Consider the following 18,860-nt stretch of genomic DNA (forward strand, 5'->3'; position numbering starts at 1 on the left):
ACATATGCACATAGACACACACACAGGGACACACATACACGCATGCACACACAGATAAATAACAAGCCAACAGAAAAGAATGAACTGGAAGCCCCATGGCTGCTGCCTTCCTTCATCCCGGGACCCCGAGGACTAAATGGAGTTCTGGTCTAGAGAGACGGATAAGGCTTCCTCACAGAGAACTTCAGTTTGCTTAGGAAAGAGCAGATTTGTGTACGATCATCTTAGAGTACAGTTGAAGGTGACAAATGTTTTAAGAGGGCTGTGACCCTTTGCACCGAGGGAAATTTCAGAACTGGTCCTTGGGGGAGAACTGAGCTGTAGTTGGGTAGGAAACGAACCAATGAAAATAAAGAAAGGGTATTTTAAAACATCTTTTCTAGCTCATGGTTTAAGAAACAAAAAACAAACAACAACAACAAAAAAAACACAAAGTTTTCATGGAATGATGGCAACAAAATATAATTATTGAACTGTAGGGACCTTAGAGACACAATCCACTTATTTTGCAAGTGAGGAAATAAAGGGAGAAAAGGTCTTGGCTACACCAAGCAGCCATGTCAAAAGGAAAACACCCCTTTGTCTTGTCTCAGGCTTCTTTGGGATACCTTGTTGTTCCAATTTGATAAATTTACAAGGTGGAAAATAATGCTTTTCCAGTGACCAAATCATGAAAATGAAAAAAAAAAATCCCTGGACCCATGCAATCTTCCATTAAGATTCCTTTCTGAAGAAAACTGCATGGCCACAGTCCAAAGTTCATGTGTGTCCAGTTTGACAAGTGGACTGAAAAAACAATGTATCATTAAATCCTAAGAGCAGAGCTCTGTGGGAGCTAAAACCAGAAGGCTCCAGTGAGTTTGGTTTGTTTGTTTGAACTCACAGACACTCTTGTCTTTTTAAAATGTCGATGAGCTTTCTGTTTCCTTCCTTAGATCTGTGACATTATTTCTAAATGGGAACAGGCGTCCAAAGAACAGCAACCCGGGAAATGTGAGGGCACAAGAACCGTCCGTCTGACTTACAAAAACAGGTGTGGAATACTGGAGCTGCATGCCAGAGCCAGAGTGTACAGCTGTGTCCAAACCATGGGCCTTCAGTCTGGTTTCCTAGTCTCTGGCCTTGGAAGTGCCTACATTCCATAAATAATAGCTGTGTTCTGGGAGATCCTACCACATGAGGCTTTGTTTCTCATTCTCTCTCTCTCTCTGAGTTCTGTCTCCTTCTGTCCTCCACCTGCGTCCATCTGTCCCTTCAGCTGTAAGCTGTTCGCTTAGATAGATGATCAGGGTAAAGCGATGATAGGAACAGAGCAGGTCTCCTATTTTTGCAATTTCTAAATTAGGTAAGATGTCAGTGCCTCCGCACTTATTCACTCTAATAAATAAATCATTACACATTAAGCTAGCAAAGCTCCATGAAAGCATGTAGCATGAGCCCGACCTAGGCTGGAGCCTTCTGGAGGCTTTTTTTGACATGGTGTTACTAAGGCTAAGTGCAGAAAGGGGCTGAGAGTAGGAATTTTACAAACTGTCTCCGAAGGAGTGGTTAGCGCCCATGGAAAAAGACTAACATGGAAATGGCCAGTGGGGCTGTAGTATGAGCCTTCTCAATAGATAAAATTATAACAATCTTTGGCACATTGTCAAAAACCCAATTTTCATTCTTTCCCAAATACCTTTTTTTAACCTGTTTTAGCAGAAGGTGGCTTTGAACTGGACCACTTCACATTAAAGGTTCATCCAAAAATTATGCTTTTCTAGTTTTTTTTTTTTTCTTTTTCGTTTTTAGACTCATAGCTCATAAATTAATCTATAAAATGTCAGGCCAAGAAACCTGGTGGAATTACTGGCGTAGTGTTGAATTCTTTCAGAATTGCCTTTGGAAGCGTCAGAGACTTAGCACTGGAATGTGGGAAGTGAAGGCAGTGTACAATATAAAAAGACCATGACAGCCTTTCATCTAGTTCAATATTTCTTTTTAATAATTTACCCTACAGAAATACCCGGAGTGGCCCGGTTTCTTTCCATATTTTTGGAATAGTGAAAAACAAAAACAAAAAGACAAGAGGGCTTATGTCTTCATTGATAAGAAAATGGTTGGATTAAGGTGATGAATCATATTTTAGGCTGTACTTTACACACACAGCCACCAGGGCGGGCCACCTTCTGCTTGAACAGATTCCTGTTCCCCACCCCACCCCCACCCCCTTATTTTGTTGTTTGTCCAGACAGGGTTTCTTTGTGTAACAGTTCTGGCTGTCTGGAACTTACTCTGTAGACTAGGCAGGCCTCAAACTCACAGAGGTCTGCCTGCCTCTGCCTCCAAGTACTAGGATTAAAGACACGTGTGCCACCAGACCCCTTTTATATGAACCAATGCTAGTTGTCATCTGTTGGAGCCTCTTTATTCAGGAGAAAAATGCCCCACAGCCATGCTCATGACCAATTTGATGGAGGCAGTTCCTCCATCGAGGGTTTCCTTCCAAGTGTGTTGACAAATAAGATTAACCATCACAGTATTGTGTAAGACAGTGCTTTTCTGGGCTGTCCTTGACCTAGAGGCCTTCATCTTGCAAGTAGCTATTCTCTCCACTTTGAGGGTGTAATGTGATTCCACCCTTGTGTGGATCCCCAGATTTCATCTGTCCAGCAGCTCCTACACAGCACAAGCTGATGACATCATCTGTCCACCCCATACATGGCACAGGCTGATAAATGACTTATTCCTGGGAATAGGACATGTACCCTGAGGATTTGCTGTGGTGAATTGAGACTTTAGGGGTTCTTTAAGTCGTATCACAATAGATCTACTGATGTTTCTGTTGATGATAGCCTTCATCTCTGGCTTGTTGGTGACCGGTTAGATGGGACTGCCAAAGATGTCTGTTTTAGCAGCACTCTGGATAATCATACACCCCTAAAGCCTGAGAAGTACTGATCTGAAGGTTCTCATTTTGCTGTCCCCTAACCTCTTTATGGTTAGGTCAAGATTCAGTTTGATTTTGTTGAAACAAAGTGGAAAGACCACCACTTCTAAGACAATTCTTAACAATTAGTACCTTATGGTTGATTAGCACATACCAGTTGTGGTTACAGTGGTTGTGGATGGAACCAAAATTAAATTTGGGTGAAATGGACAAAGGTGATTTGAAAGACCTACAGGTAAGAATAATGCCTTTAGAGGTCTGGAGAGTTGGCTCAGTGGTTAAGAGCACTAGCCGTTCTTCCAGAGGACCTGAGTTCAATTCCCAGCAAACACATAGTGGCTTAGAGCCATCTATAATCAGATCTGGTGCCTTCTTCTGGCTTGCAGGCATACATGCAGGCAGAACACTGTATACATGATAAATAAATCATTAAAAATAAAGAAGAATGCCTTTGTGGCCTTAAATATCTAGAAGAGAGAGAGAGAGAGAAGCATGATGAAACTACCTTGTCTGAACAACAATAAACAACTCAATCAAGATAAGAGAGTTAGTGTTTACACAGTCCAAAAAGCCCAGAACCATGGCTATGAGAAAGGACACTGCTTCTAAATACTTTGCATATGTTTATAAATAACTTAGACCATGACCCCTAATTCCCAGTGACACAATCGGGAGAGAAACTAGCTGTGACCTGTCATGCCGCCAGAGATCTGATTCTTCCTCTGCCAACTTGCTTTGTAAGGCCTGAAATACCGATTTTCCTTCATCATGAAATCTAAAATTTATATTTATCAAGTTATGGAATTTTAATTATTTTGACTCAGGGGTCAGGGGTCTAATTAATGGGCTTTGAACACGCTCTCAGACATGATCACTTGGAAACCAGCATTTCAATCCTAATTTACATAGAAAGGTTCTCGTTTTATTTGGTTTCTTGCTATATGCTTGAGATTGCAAAAGTCAAGGTGTGGTTTTTAACAGAGCAAACTGGCACGATCCTTCCTGCAGTGAACACTCTTCCTCCCCCTACTTGAAATCCAAGATTATTTTTGGTAACACTTTGTAGTTGCTGTTTTCTGGAACATAGTTTAACTTTCCCATTTCCAGTTAGCTGGCTATAAGAGCACCTGCATCCATTGACTCCTAAGTCAAAAAGGGTTTTAGGTCATCTAGCTTATCCTATTTCTTCTAGTGATCCTCACTTTCTAAAGGCTCCACAATCAAGACCTTTTTCTCAAAGATAGGATCTCAGCATATAGCCTAGGCTGACCTTGAACTCACATGTCTACTGAGTATGATGACAGGTGTGCACCACCATGCCTGGCTGGGCTTCCCGCTTTGATTTGGAGACTCTTCTTGGTCATCTCTGCAATATTTTCTTGTTCTTCCGGAGCCTAGGAGTCTGAGCCTGCCCTCCTACAGGCAGTATTCCAGGTCTATTGCAGGTTCAGGATTATATTCCCTGCTTCCTTAAAGCATTTCGCTTTTCTTTCCCAGGCTGAACCTTGTAGGCATGCTGGAAAATGCATTAGTCCCTTTCTCTGAGTTCAAGGTCAGCCTTGTCTACAGAGCGAGTTCCAGGGCAGGCTCCAAAGCAATGCAGAGAAACTGTCTTGAAAAAAAAAAAAAAAGAAAGAAAAGAAAAGAAAAAAATTCATTTGAATGTGACACCACCACCCCTCCCCGGCCCACGCAAAAATAAAGTCAAAACAGACCTGAATGTACAAATACTATCTCCTTGACATCTAATGAAAAGCCTCCTCTGACATTTGATGTTAATTAGAGTTGTTTTTTGTAATTGAAACCCTAATTTCCTATTTAGCATGCCCAAGATGTTGAAAAAGATTATGTGGTGAAAATTGGGTTTATTCGGTTCATTGGAATGAAGAGTTTGTTGTATCCAGCATTCCTGGGGGGGGGGTGAATTTAATGTCACTCAGAGACTTACTCCTCCCAGTTCATTTAAGGGCTGTCTTAGTCACTATTCCATTGCTATGAAGAGACACCATGATCAAAGCAACTCTTATAAAAGAAGGCATTAAATTAGGGGCTTGCTTATGGCTTCAGGGGCTACAGGCTACAGGCAGGGGTTGTGCTTGAGAAGTAACTGAGAGCTATATCTTGATCTGAAAGCAGTGGAGAGGGAAGGAGGGAGGGAGGGAGGCAGGGAGGGAGAGTGCACATAGGCCTGGTGTAAGCCCACCCCCCAGAGACACACTTCCTCTAACAAGCCCACACCTCCTAATCCTTCTAGTCCTTTCAAATAGTGCCCCTCCCTGATGACTAAGCATTCAGATACCGGAGCCTATGGGGGCCAATCTTACTCAAACCCCCACAGTGACTTAGTACTTCAGTATATTTTTAAAATTTGATTTAATAGAAGGGTTCTTCCACTTCTAAGCAGTTTGTATCATGTGGCAGGCTGTTAGAAGCAATCCTGTGATTTATCTTCCCTGTCTTCCTTTGTGAGTGCATTGGGGCAAGGTGGCAGAATCCTTGCTTGTACTTGGTTCTGTCTCTATTGTGGAAGGAATTGGGGATTAAGGGGATGATAGTGAGATGGCTTAATGGGTAAGGGCACTTGCCACAAAGCCTGATGACCTGAGTTTGATCCCAGAACTAATATAGGAGAGAACTCTTACACATTGTCACATTGTCCTCTGACCTCCACACACACATGGTGGGCCACATGGACAACCGCACCACCACACACACGTACACACAATAAATGTAGGATTTTTAATTTTAAAAAATAAGCATATTATGAGGCATTTTCTCTCTCTCTTTTCTTTCAGACTATACTTCTCAATGCAAGCTCGTGGAGAGACTGACAGAGAGAAACTGCTGTTGCTGTACCAGACAAATGATCAGATAATAAATGGCCTTTTTCCACTGAACAAGGACCTGGCCTTAGAGATGGCTGCACTTTTAGCTCAGGTAACTTCCTCCGTGTTGTATAGAATAGCATAAGGAGATAGGCAGATGCCGTTTCTTCAGTTAAATGCAGCAAGGCAGGATGCCTTCAGCAAGTCTTTCAATTCATTTTATTGTGGTTAAGTTGACACTTAAAACCGCAGGCATTATTCCTACATTTTTATTTTCTGACCACTGACAATTGTGGGCATAGGGTGAGATACTACATTCCATAAAGGGAAATGCATTTCTTGGTTACTTCAAAAGGGTTGCTCAAGGCTTTGCATTTAAGAAAGGAAGGAATCTGAGTGTAGAGTGGTGGTCCTGAAGACATTATGTCAACCAGCAATCTAATAGGAATGCACCTTGGACAGAGCTAGAGCACTTTCTTTTATTTACCTGTCATAGCAATTAGCATACACACGAATTAATAGTGACTTAACCAAACAGGACTGTTTTATTCTGAGCACGGTGAATATGTACCTATATATTAGCACTTGGGAGACTGAGGCAGGAAGGTCCATGTGTTGAAGGCCAGCCTGGACTACATTAGCAAGTCTATCCCAAAAGGAAAAAAACGTTTGATTCTCACATGCTGAATAGTACATCCTGATGCCTCTATAGAGCCAAGAGGACTTGATCCTTCTACCCATTCTGCCACCCATGGAAGTCATCCTCATGGTCTTGGAGGTTATTAGAGTCCCAGCATGTCCCAGAAGTTGAGGGGTTGGGGGGACTGAGAAGGGCATACCTTCCTGGCTTTGGGAAATTTTTTCATAACTTACACAGACCTTTTCATTTAAGCCCCTTGTCTTGCCTATCTATGAAAGAGGCTGGGAAGTAGTCCTGTCTGTCTAATGGGCTCCTTAAATCCAGCCCATACTAGTTCTCTTCCCCTTTCTCCATATTATATATCTTCATCACATGCTGTCCCTCTTAGTCCTCCACCCCCCACAGGGGGTTCCACTCTAGAGCAAGTCCTCCCTCCAGGGTTCCCCTCCAGCATTTCCCATGGCCTTTTCCTATTCTCTTCCCCTTTCCCACTGATTACCTTGTCTTCTCACTTTAAACTCTTGCTCTTCTGCTCGCTGCTCTGTTTTGACTTGCATTCCTGTGATTCAGACCCTGTAGTGAAAGATCCACCCAGCTGCATCCATGGCACTGACCACACCCATTTGGGCGTGGTCACTGATGGGTAGGTGAGCCTGTGGTATTTGGTCTGGGACAGGCTTGCTCTCTTGGTTCTGGTCGGGTCATAGAGAGCAGCCTGGGTATGGGTCCTTGAAGCGGGAACTTGTTGGTCATTGGTTTCTCATGTAAGTGACTTCTCCCAGAATAAAATATATAACCCATATTTTATCCTCATCCCATGTATCTTAATCTGTACATCATTAAGACCCTCCCTCACATCCTTTGCTGTCCAGTCACCTTCTGACCAAATGCCTCTCGCTCAGATAGCCCTCCCCCCACACACACACACACATACAAAGTTATCCTTCACATAGCTACCGGAAGGATTTTTCCAGTTGCCCATTGCTGCCTAGCAAATGCTTTTAAGTTGAGTATGGTGAGGAATGCCTGTAAATTATAACCCTAGCACTTAAGAGGCAAAGGCAGAAAGACCACAGATTCAAGGTAATCTGGGCTACATAGCAAGTTCTGGGACAATCTGTGTGCGAGACCTATTGAGATCCTGTTGTAAAAACAAACAAAACAGAAAATCACACAGTAACAACAATTAAAAAGACTCCAAAAATAATTTGAGCAGATAAACAAAAGGCATTTAACCTGTTTCCCATGGCTTCAGTTAGCTTAGTTTGAGGGAGAACCTTGGGTGAGGGCTCCTCTTATCACTTGTATGCCTGCCTACGATGCAGCTGAGACTTCTACAAAAACCACTCACCATGCAGCTACATGTATTATCTTTGTGTGACTGTTTGATGGTGGTTGAGTGGCAAGTCATACTCCAAAAGAGACAGGGAGGAGAATTTGCCATTTTCTGTATATCTGAGACTGGGAGTTGGCACAGTGTCCCTTGTCCATGGAGTGTTGTTTACACAGTGTTAGTGCCTGAGAGGGAGACAACGAAAACCAGATGTCACCTCTTCGTTCATATCCAGGGTCATTCATGATCTACCACTGGCTGCTGCTTCAGTTCCCTCAACATCCTTAACTCTTCCTTCCTGGAGCTCAGGTCTGCACAAAATCCCTCACCTGCTTGCTTTCTAGACTTTACTGATCTTAGTGATTCTCCCAGGTGTCTGTCTTGTTCCTTGCTAATTCCATCTTGCCCTTTAGCTTCCTATGTAGGTGTTATTTATACCAGAGAACCTTTCTGAATCTTTCCTTGGAGGCTCAGAAACTCCCTATGGGGAGTTTCTGTGATGTTCTATGCATGTGTATTGTAGTCCTGACCTTGGTGGCTCATGATTACTTGTGGCTGGCTCTGCTTTGCATCATTGACTGGGACCTCCCCCAGGGCCACCACTGTCCCTGTCCCTCCTGCTTAGCCGTCTTTCCTGTGAGCAGTTTTGTTCTTGGAAGAATAGTCGTTGAGTTTGAGAGTCTTTTAAATTCATCTGAACACGAAAGCATGTGTGCTGCACTCAGGGTTCTTTGTCTACAAATGGGAAAGACTGAAAGAAGGGGGCGAGACCCTCACTTTCTAGACAATCAGAGAGATCCCACCCCACTTGCCTTTCTAAGGGTCACCTTTCCAGGGGCATAAATTCTTCATGAAAATCACTCTCATCTTCACTAACATTTACCTTCTTTGCTTTTAATTTTGTCTCTAAAAAATGTTTCTAAGAAAAAATAAATCCCCATTTTTTGAAATTTCATTTGTATTTATGTGTATGAGGTTTGTCCTGTATGTTATGTCTAGGTATAGCACATGCATGCTATGTCCTAGGTCAGAAAAGGACATCAGATCTTCTGGGGATGAAGTTACATGGTTGTGGTCCACCATGTGAGTACTAAAAATCAAACCTGGGTTCCGGAAGAACAGCCAGTGCTCTTAGCCTCTGAGTCATCCTTCCAGCCCCTAAATCTACCTCTTAAGGATATGTACTTCTTAAAGATATGTTGGGGAGTATCTGAGTTGACTGTCTCCAATCACTGATATGGTATATGGTATGTCAGGTACCAGATAAGGAGAACTTGAATAAGGCACAAAAGGCTCCTGACAAGGAAAGCTACCTTGAACGGTCTACTATGGTTGGTAGCTATTGTCTACCATTTCAGAGGCTACAAGCTGCTCTAGGTTTTGTAGGTAGCTCTGTGAGTGCTTCCTGTTGATAGCAGAAGCAATGCACAACTTACTCTGTGGGAAGGATTTTGGTCTGGTTGGGTGGGAACTTTTAAGAGGACTTTAGGGAAGTTACTTGACAGTGAAGGTGGGACTTGTTAGAAACCAGTAACAAAGAGAAATGAGACCTGAAGAGCAAAGCCGTACTCAACCAACAATCAGACACGGAGTCTAAGAACCTAGAAAGTTACATGCGCACAGGCTGGAAGGGCAGAGCTAGGCTAAGGTCCAGACAGCACCGGGAGCTTATGAATTAGAAAAGAGGAGGCACAGAGGGAGCTCACGGCCTCAGAACCTGTAGGCTGGTTGTTACACTTCCTAAACCAAAGCGGGGAACCTTTAAAATAGAGCTTGAGCACTTTGTGTAAGACCACTGGGGCTTGGTGAACCTCCATCTGCTTGTTGGGAGGTACTGCGGGTAGTGATATGTCTAGTAGGGCATCATCCAAATGTTCCCTGTACCGTCTTCCTCCTTGAGCGTCCTTTGGTACCCTATACAAGGGATGTTATTGTTTTTCATAGTATTTGCCTCAGTCTCCCCTACCAGATGGTAAACTCAATGAAGATGGGGGCGATGCTCAACTTTTCCTGTCTCTCAACACTAACTGTAGCCCCTGACTTACACTGGAAACTGAATACAGGTTTGCAGAGGTGGTAGGTGAGCCGGGAGAGTGATGTGCAGATAAGTAGGTTGAGGATGGCTTCTGGGTGGTCTATGAGGAAAGGAGAGCAGGGAATGAAGGTCCACTAATAGGAAGAGTTGGTGAGAGCAGAAATGTTCATAGAGAAAAGTCTAGGGGGAAAGTAATGAGACTGTGTGGTCCTCACCACCATTGTATTCCACAGACCCCTAAAAATGCCAACTCATATGGTTGCCAAATTTCTCAGTTTTTTTTCCTCACCTTTTATTTTTAACTGTTATTTCACCTTATTTACTAGTGATTAAAATATGACTTTGCAATGAAAGACGATCCTGTGTTGCACTCAGTAATAAGGCTGTTTTCTTTCAACAAATACTAAGAGGGTGTTTTACTATCTTCTCTGTTGCTCTGTGTTGTGAGATGTTTTACTCGTTTGGTTTTTGCGGCAGCGGGGCGGGGTGGGGGGGGAACCACCACTAGCTCCCAAATAAATCACACAGGGGACTTATTCTTAGTTATGAATGCCCTGTTTTATCTTGGCTTGTTTCTAGCCAGTTTTTCTTGTCTTAAATTAACCCTTCTACCCTTTCCCTCTGGGCTTTTATCCTTCTTCTGCATTCTTTCCTTCTTACTCCATGGCTGGCTGAGTGGCCGAGCCCCTCACCTCCTCCTCTTGTTCTCTTGTTGCTACTCAGTTCTCCTCCTATTTATCCTCTCTGCCTGCCAGCCCCGCCTATCCTTGCTCCTGCCTCGCTATTGGCTGTTCAGCTCTTTATCAGCAACACCGGGTGTTTTAGACAGGCAAAATAACACAGCTTCACAGAGTTAAACAAATGTAGTGTAAACAAAAGTCACACACCTGAAAGCAATATTCCACCACAGCGCTTAAGTATTTCAGAGCAGCTTAAGGGGAGGTGGTTCCCTCACAGTCCACCTTACGGGTCACACCCTGTTTATGGTCAGAAGAACGCAAGCTTGCATCTGGGGCTCTCTGTCCCCGACTGTGGATTTCGAGTGAGGATGTGGCTTTCCTACTGCCGTGGACTGTGAAATGGAACCAGCCCAGCTAAAAATGAGCCCTTTCTCTCTTAAGTCGCTGTTGTCAGAATCTTCTGTCACTGCGACACAAAAAGAAGGTCAGGATACGAGTTTCGAGTAGAAATGGGACGGAAATGTTTGTCACAGAATTTCTCCTAGGTTAGATTCCAGGCAAAATTTACGTTTAAGAACAACTCAGACATACGATTGGAAATTTACATTCTCTGTCCTGCCCCTCTCTCCTCGGGGCTGTGGTGTCCTGCTTTTCCAGGCAGACTTGTGCTTGCCGTTCACAGAGAATGTTTCAGAAGACCAAAATCCATTTTCTGTGTGGAAGCTGTTCACACTGCCCTGTGTCTCTTCCCTTTGGGGGCTCTCCCACCAGGTGGAGATTGGGGATTTTGAGAGACCTTTCTCAACTCCAGCTGGGCATGTGACCAACCAGTGCAAAGCAAACCAAAACCTCAAGCAAGTCATAGAAAAATTCTACCCTAAAAGGTACAGGGACGGCTGCTCTGGAGAACAGTTGCGGTAAGATAGTGCTTTCGGCTCCTTGGAGGGCAGAGTTACACTAGCATTTTAGCAAAGTTTTCTGTCTGAATCTCCTCTTAGGACATTTAATTCCAACGTGCCCCCAAGAGGTTTTATGTATTTTAAGAAGTCTTTCAAAACTTTAGAATCTATTTGTCACCTACAGCACGATGCTTGAAGTATATATTCATTGTATGATGATGTAAATAAGCTTATGTGGTTTTGTTGTTGTTGTTTTGGTTTGGAGGCACTCTCGTGTAGCTCAGGCTAGCCTCAAACCTGAAATGTAGCTGAAGATGACCTTGAACCCCCGATACTCCTGCCTCTCCCTCAAAAATGCAGAGATTATAGGCGTGTACCACGTCGTCCAGTTCTGAAACAATTTATTGAATTAAAAAAACCCACTGTGTCATCTGATATTAATCCTGGGTTAACCCCAGGATAATAAAGAAGCATTTGCCTTTGTAGTGAAAGTGGCTGCCCCAGTCTGAGAAGCAATGAACTCCAAATTGTTCCATTTGGGCTCCTCTGAGCGTTGAAGAGTGAAAATACTCACAGGAGAAATTACCCAGCAGACTGACTTACAGTCAGATTTAATGTTAGATTTAATGTTAGCTGTGTAGATGATACTTGCTTGGTAAATTGTGTGGTACACTTGAATGTCGTGTGAGAATTTGGTGAAAATTTTCCAGAAAGGGGTTTGGGAGGGGCTTAAGGGGACTTTGTCTAGGAAGATGACTGGACTTGGTACTAAATGATTTTGCTTTTGTGTCTTGTTTCTTTCTTTCTGTCTTTCTTTCTTTCTTTCTTTTTTAGGCAGCTTTACCAGCGACTGTCGACCAGATGGATGGCCCTCCGGGGACACAGTGCAGCTGACTGTGTGCGCATTTATTTAACAGTAGCCAGGAAGTGGCCATTCTTTGGGGCCAAGTTGTTTTTTGCAAAAGTAAGAAAGAATGGGAAGAAGGACACATCATAAAAACCTCTGTGAACTTGGCTGGTCAGGTTTACCCCTGATACGGCATATTTTGGTGTTATTAAAAGATGAGGAAATTCCCCGCAACTTAAAGACATCAATGAGAAGTCCTGGGCACTCACCCCTACACACACACACACACACACACACACACACACACGCACGCACGCACGCACGCACGCACGCACGCACACCAAATCATTTTGAGTCATCAGGCCGATTAATCAAGAGACAAAAGAGCTAGCTGAACTCATTTAACTCATTAACTCTATCACTCATTGGCTTAATTGTTTAATGAGCATTTACTGAACCCTATTTGGCAAGCCTTGAGCCTTAGCTCAGTTTCCAATGAGTTGTCCCAGACTTTGTTTCTCATCCAGAAACACCAGGCACAGAGACCCCCTGCCTGGAAGGTGGCTGGCTCCGGCCCCTAAAGGAAAGCCTATGCCTTCTTTTGGGAGGTTTTTGTTTTGTTTTGTTTTGTTTTTCCCAGTTTGGGTACTGGGCAGTGAATCCAGGCTCCCCCCTCTGAGCCACACCAGCAGCACCACCCCTCACACTGGGCCACCTGGCTTCAAAGATGCATCCAGCCTGGCTTGTGCTCCATCTTCCTCACTAGAGCATTGCACACTCCTTCACACTGATCTCCACACTGAGCCTAGCATCCTCCTCTGGTGCCCAAAGTCAGAGTTTGGAAGCAGTTACCACTAATTAATACTTGCTGAAGAGCCTCATCACTGTGGCCAAATTGGTCAGACTGCCTGATCTCAGTTTCCTCATCTTTCAATAAACAACATGGACTAGAAAAGTCAAACCCCAGGCATCTTCTACATCTGGCTCACTGACTATTATTTTAGAAATTACTTTTGCTACTAAAACTGGAAGCCATTATGTTGAGATAACAGGAAAAATCCCAGTTAGCATAGTGACATCTATACAATATGTTTGCAGAGTTTTCAGGGGTTTTTGTTTGTTGGTTTGTTTTTTTGTTTTTCTGAAACAGGGTTTCTCTGTAGCTTTGAAGGAGGCTGTCCTAGAGACCAGGCTGGCCTCGAACTCACAGAGATCCACCTGCCTCTGCCTCCCAAGTGCTGGGATTAAAGACATGTGCCACCACCACCCAGCTACAAGGGTTTTTTATTCTTGTTTTTTTAGTATAAAGAGTAAGTGCTTTCCCTGTCTGCTTCATGGTGCCTTTTTTTTTTTTTTTTTTTTTTTTTTGATATGGGAGAAATATATGTGACATGATATTTGTTGGTATACCAATTTTAAGTGCTGGGATTAAAGGCAGGTGCCACCACTGCCGGCAAAAGATTGCTTTTATCAATAAAATTTCATTGTTTTGGTCTTCAAAATTATCTTTTTAGAAATACCAGTACTTCTTGTTCCTATTACTCATGTAATTGTTTTCTCTTTCCTCTATTTTTGCTAAACATTGACTACTAGGAAAAGCGTCACCACAATCCTTCACTCCTCCTAGCCACTTAGAAAGTACAGCAGTGTTTAGTTCCCTAAGGAATGTGGTCATCACAGGAGCCCTAAAAGTTTCGACAACTATTAAATCTGTGAAAGACACAAGATGCAAAACTTAGCGTTGCTGTGTGAAAGATGAGGAAACTGAGCCTTGGCATTTGTCCAAATGCACACACATTACTAAATAAAGATTTGAGCCTGCAAGTCGGGTGGCCTAAGAGAAAATTCACCACTCCCTTCAGTATATCCCACTGCCTCCTCTCTAACTCTAGCAGGGATTATCAGGAGGTTTGCGGGGGAGGGGGTTGCATCATGGCAGATCTTATGTGAAAATCTGACTGTAGTTTTGCTTAACATCCATAATGCGGTGTATTTCCGTTTCTCTGTAGCCCATAGCTCCACCGTCATCTGGCAACACATTTGTGTGGCTGGCTATCCACGAAAATGGATTAAGCATCCTAGAATACACTTCCATGGTAAGATTGCACCATGTAATTAAACCTCCTATTTGCACTGCTCAGAGTACAGTAAGGGGGAGGTTATTAGATTCTGAATTTCTGTATTCTGATTTTCCTCTGAGCTTAGAAAACATTCTTCCTGAAACTCTCTGTCACTTTACAGAAGCAATTATGTTACAGACTAGTGTTTCAAAACAAGAGGCAGGCGGGCTGTGTGTTGTGTATGCAAAACAATATTAAGATGGTGGGATTAAGTTGCAGTCATAGCTATGTTGGTATTTTTTAAGTACTGTGGCTCTTCTTTATCATGTGTACTCTAGTGGAGGTCAGAGGACAATTTGCTGGACTCAGCTCTTTCCTTCCGTTCTGTGGCTCCCAAGAATCAAAAGCAGGTGGGCAGCCTTGGCAGCAAGCATCTTTTTTTCATTGAGCCATATCACTGGCCCTCCACAGTTTTTTTGTTTTGTTTTGTTTTTCTGGATACAATAAGAATGTTTAAGATACTAAAAAGTAGAAACTTGACTTACAAAGTTTACATTTCAGTTTCATTGACATTTCTATAGCATACTTTGTATAGTTTTCCATAATGTTACCAGTTTTACTTATGTTAAGGTTACATAGTGACTAAAATAGAGAATATAATTTAAAATGAACTTGAGCTGGACAGTGTTGTGGCACATGATGGTAGTCCCAGTGCTGAAGACACTGAGACAGGAAGGTTGCAAGTTCAAGGCCAGCCTGGGCTACATAGCAAGATCCTATGTCCATTTTTCAAAATATAAAAAAGAAAACAAATCAAAGTATTCCTTTTGTGTATTCATTTATTTATGTCAATTTCTGCCGTATTTCATAGGCTATTTGGTAACTTTCACTGTTGTACTGGAATCTCACACATGCTTGGCTAGTGCTCTGCCACTGAGCTACACATCCCAACCCTGCATTTCTGCTGCTTTAAAGATAAAGTCTGAGATCCCTGCCTGTGGCAATAGTGAGAGCACTGGAAAATTCTTGATTTTAGTTTTTCAAATGAACTTTCTTTTCCTCTTTCCCTTTTAGACCTCCAATCCCTCCCATGCACACATATACCCCCTTTCAAACTCTCCTTCATTGTTTCACATACCCCACACAACACCACAAACACACATATGCCCACACCTCCACACACCACACCACACCCCTCCACACACACACACACACCACACACTCATGCACACCACACACACACTACATACACCACATACACACACACACATACTGATAACAAAATGGTTTGGCTATTAGCAGCCAAGAGACCGTTTAACACAGTTGTCTATATGGTTATTTCACATGCCCATCTGTTGGCACAGGAGGTTGGCCTGTGGGAATTTAAAACAAGATGACACTGAACACTATGCATGGTACTGCCAGATTATGCATAGGAGGGGAACCATATGGATCTGCCAATACAGTCTTTGACCAATGGGACCTTAAAAGTGATCAGTTTCTTAGAGAGATCTGAGTGGACATATAAAAATATATTGCCAAAGATTTTTTTACTCAATGCTGTGAATATAGGTGTTTATAGTTCCTAATTTGAGTTTATTAGGATCAAATGTATACTTGACTGTATAAATCAATGATTCCTAAATAAATTTAGTAGGACTATTATTTGCATCAAGCATAATAGATTTGATCTTAGGGTCATTATTTTCTCATTTGCTATAGAATCAATATCAGCATTTTCTCATCTTCTTTGGGTGTAGACAGCCCATAACAATTCTTTTTCTTTTCTTGGAAGAGGTTAATGGTCAGCTATGTATACAAGAGCCTGATGACCTTTGGAGGGTGTCAAGACGATTTTATGGTAGTCATTAATACTCATTCAAAAGACAGTCCAACAGAGAAGCTACTTTTTGCCATGGCAAAACCCAAGGTGAGTGTAACCTTTTCCTCCAGCTTTTCAACCAGCTGCTCTTTCATGGGAAGACACTTCTTCAACAAAGGATGTTCCAGATGGAAATGGACATTACTTAACCAACCTAGAGCTCAAATCCTGGCTCACTCGACCTGAGTTCTATTTTCTTTTGCTAACGGGGCATGGTACTACCTGCTTCTTTTAGCTTAAGGACTAAGTGAAAGCAGTGGTGGTGCACACCTTTGATCCCAGCACTTGAGAGGCTAAGGCAGGCAGATCTCTGTGAGTTTGTAGACAGCCTGGTCTCCAGAATGACTTCCAGGACAGCCAGGGATACAGAAAGATCCTGTCTTAAAAAGGAGGAGGAGAAGGAAGAAGGAAGAAAGAAAACCTCGATGATGGCCAAGTTAAATTTTCCAATATGGGCCAATTTCGGTGATGTGGAGTTCCAAAAGTAGTGGTCACCTGTGGGCATTCAGGAGTATGATTGGGAGGGAGGGGTAGAGTTTGGGGCAGCCTGGGCTACTGAAGATCCCTGTCTCAGAAGTCTGTGTGGAGACTCATGGAGTTATTGTGGGATACATCACATGGTCTTATCTACTTGGGGTTATTTGTTTTATAGAGCAGAGTTTTATAGTTAAGTTGTACTTGTCCCTTTGTTATAGCTAACAAAGTGCATAGTTTCAACATCTCTCAGTAAAACAACTTGTTAAAGATTATATTCTAACACCTAATTGAGGTTTCCAGCTGTAGCCCAGTGGCAGAGTCTGAGTGTAGCATGAGGGGGCTCTGGAGTTCAAGCCCCAGTACTGGGGGGGGGGGCGGAATCTAATTTTAGTAAAAAAAAAAAAAAAAAAAAAAAAAAAAAAAAAAGATGAGAAATTGCTTCTCCTCAAACTTTCATAAATAAAAAAATTGTAGCTGTTTGTTAGATGTGTGTCTCTGTGTGCATGCCACAGCACATATATGGAAATCAGGGACAACTTGGTGTCAATTCTCTCTTTCCACCCCCATGTGAGCCCTAGGGATCCGAAGCTAGGCATTTCTCAAGGCCTGTTTGTTTATCTAACAGCAGATATCTGTTCTGACTAGTTCTGTGTTTTAAATAAGATCAATTAACCGCAGAGTACAAAAGATCATGGTAGCTTCATTGTTTGTTTTAGTAGAATTGATGCACAATGCTCTAAAGTTCTTAATGCAGACTGTCACATTTTCTAGCATTGTCAGTTAGCTTGACTGGGCTTTGAGATTCATTCTTGCTGCTAACTGGAGCTACACACCAATGTGCATAAAATAAAGTTAAAATAAATTATCAAAAAACAAAAAACGTCAATATAGACCTGTGGTTCTCAACCTTCCTGATGCTGCAACCCTTTAATACAGTTCTTTATGTTGTGTGACCTGCCCCCCCCAGCCATAATAGTACTTCAATGCGACTTCATAACTGTAATTTTGCTACAGTTAGGAATCGTAACGAATATCTGATAGGCAGGTTATCTGATATGGGACACCAAAAGGTTGAGAACCGATGATCTAAAGAGAAGGGCATGGTGGTGGGCTGGGGAAATGCAATTGAAATCATCCATGGACAGTGGAAAGAACTTCTCAGGAGCCTAACAGGACTGTTTTTCTCGTCTTAGATCCTTGAAATCACCCTTCTGATTGCCAGCTACATCAACAACTCCTATCAGCAGAAAGCAGCGGTCCACCACCTCTCTGCTCCGGCACTGCTCTCAGCCAGGACCCAGGGACCCCAAGCCAGGGCCGTAGGAAGCCAGCCCTTTCTGTCCAACAGCAGGCCCACCAAAGGCCCCACTTTACTGTGAAAGCTCCTGAAGCTGACCTTCAATCCTGGCTCTCCACAAAGCGGCTGTGCCTGCTACAAACAAGTGTTTTACACACTGCCAGCATGACGCGCACCAGCACCACAGACTTTAGCAATAATGGGTTACTCTCTTATCTGACTCTTCAATATTCAGATAACAATAAAACAGAAACGTAAATTGTGCCAACATACTCACTGTGTCTTAGACACAGTAGCTTAGAATTTGTCTCTGCCCCACCCATCAGACATTGTGCAATAAGACCTCTCTCCTTTCTCCCTCCCTCTCTCCTCCCTCTCCCCCCCCCCACCCTTTCTCTCTCTGCTTTTAAATATCCTAGCAGTCTTTTGAAAGGAAGATTCCAAACTCTCATTTGGTAAACCAGTTGGCTATCTGGAAAAACTTACTGCAAAAAAAAAAAAAAAAAAAAAAAAAAAAAAAAAGTAAGTACTGTAATTAAATGGGCCTTTAGCTAAAGAAGTGGTATTTGGAAAAGAATGAGGTTCAGTATAAGAATCAGCTGTGGTAACATATGCAGGGGGTAAATTCTTAGAGTTTAGTGCAGTAAATCTCCTGAGCCTATGAGTCATTACATGCCAAGACAAGCGGTCAATAACCAGACCCTCCTCTGTGGTATCAGAAAGTGTGGACCCTGCCACCTTTGCACATCACTGGAGTGTGGGATTTCAAGTCCTGGCATTCCTGCCCATCAGCATAGCATAAGATCAATGCTAGGGCACCCCACATTTCACTGTGTTTAATGCTAGGTCAACTTGACTTTGTCTTATAAAGAGGATCTTTGGAAACAAAGGTCTTAAAGCTCTGTCCTTCATACGGTCTTTTCTGATGAGAGTTTTTAAAAGTAAGTTGCAGAATA

General features: G+C 42.8%; 1 protein-coding gene across 2 annotated transcripts in view; it reads left to right on the forward strand.

Moving 5' to 3' along the window:
• Positions 1 to 18,168, forward strand: part of Plekhh2 (pleckstrin homology, MyTH4 and FERM domain containing H2) — a 91,567-nt gene extending 73,399 nt beyond the window's left edge. For both annotated transcript variants that reach the window (XM_051175186.1, XM_051175188.1), the window contains 7 exons: positions 936 to 1,033; positions 5,725 to 5,866; positions 11,214 to 11,359; positions 12,176 to 12,305; positions 14,198 to 14,284; positions 16,044 to 16,178; positions 17,801 to 18,168. In XM_051175186.1, coding sequence (XP_051031143.1) covers positions 936 to 1,033; positions 5,725 to 5,866; positions 11,214 to 11,359; positions 12,176 to 12,305; positions 14,198 to 14,284; positions 16,044 to 16,178; positions 17,801 to 17,986 — 924 coding nt within the window. In that variant the 3' untranslated portion in view covers positions 17,987 to 18,168. The remainder of the gene's footprint in view (positions 1 to 935; positions 1,034 to 5,724; positions 5,867 to 11,213; positions 11,360 to 12,175; positions 12,306 to 14,197; positions 14,285 to 16,043; positions 16,179 to 17,800) is intronic.
• Positions 18,169 to 18,860: the final 692 nt, after the last annotated feature.

This window comes from Phodopus roborovskii, unplaced genomic scaffold (assembly GCF_943737965.1).
Source record: "Phodopus roborovskii unplaced genomic scaffold, PHOROB, whole genome shotgun sequence".
NCBI classification, from domain to species: domain Eukaryota; kingdom Metazoa; phylum Chordata; class Mammalia; order Rodentia; family Cricetidae; genus Phodopus; species Phodopus roborovskii.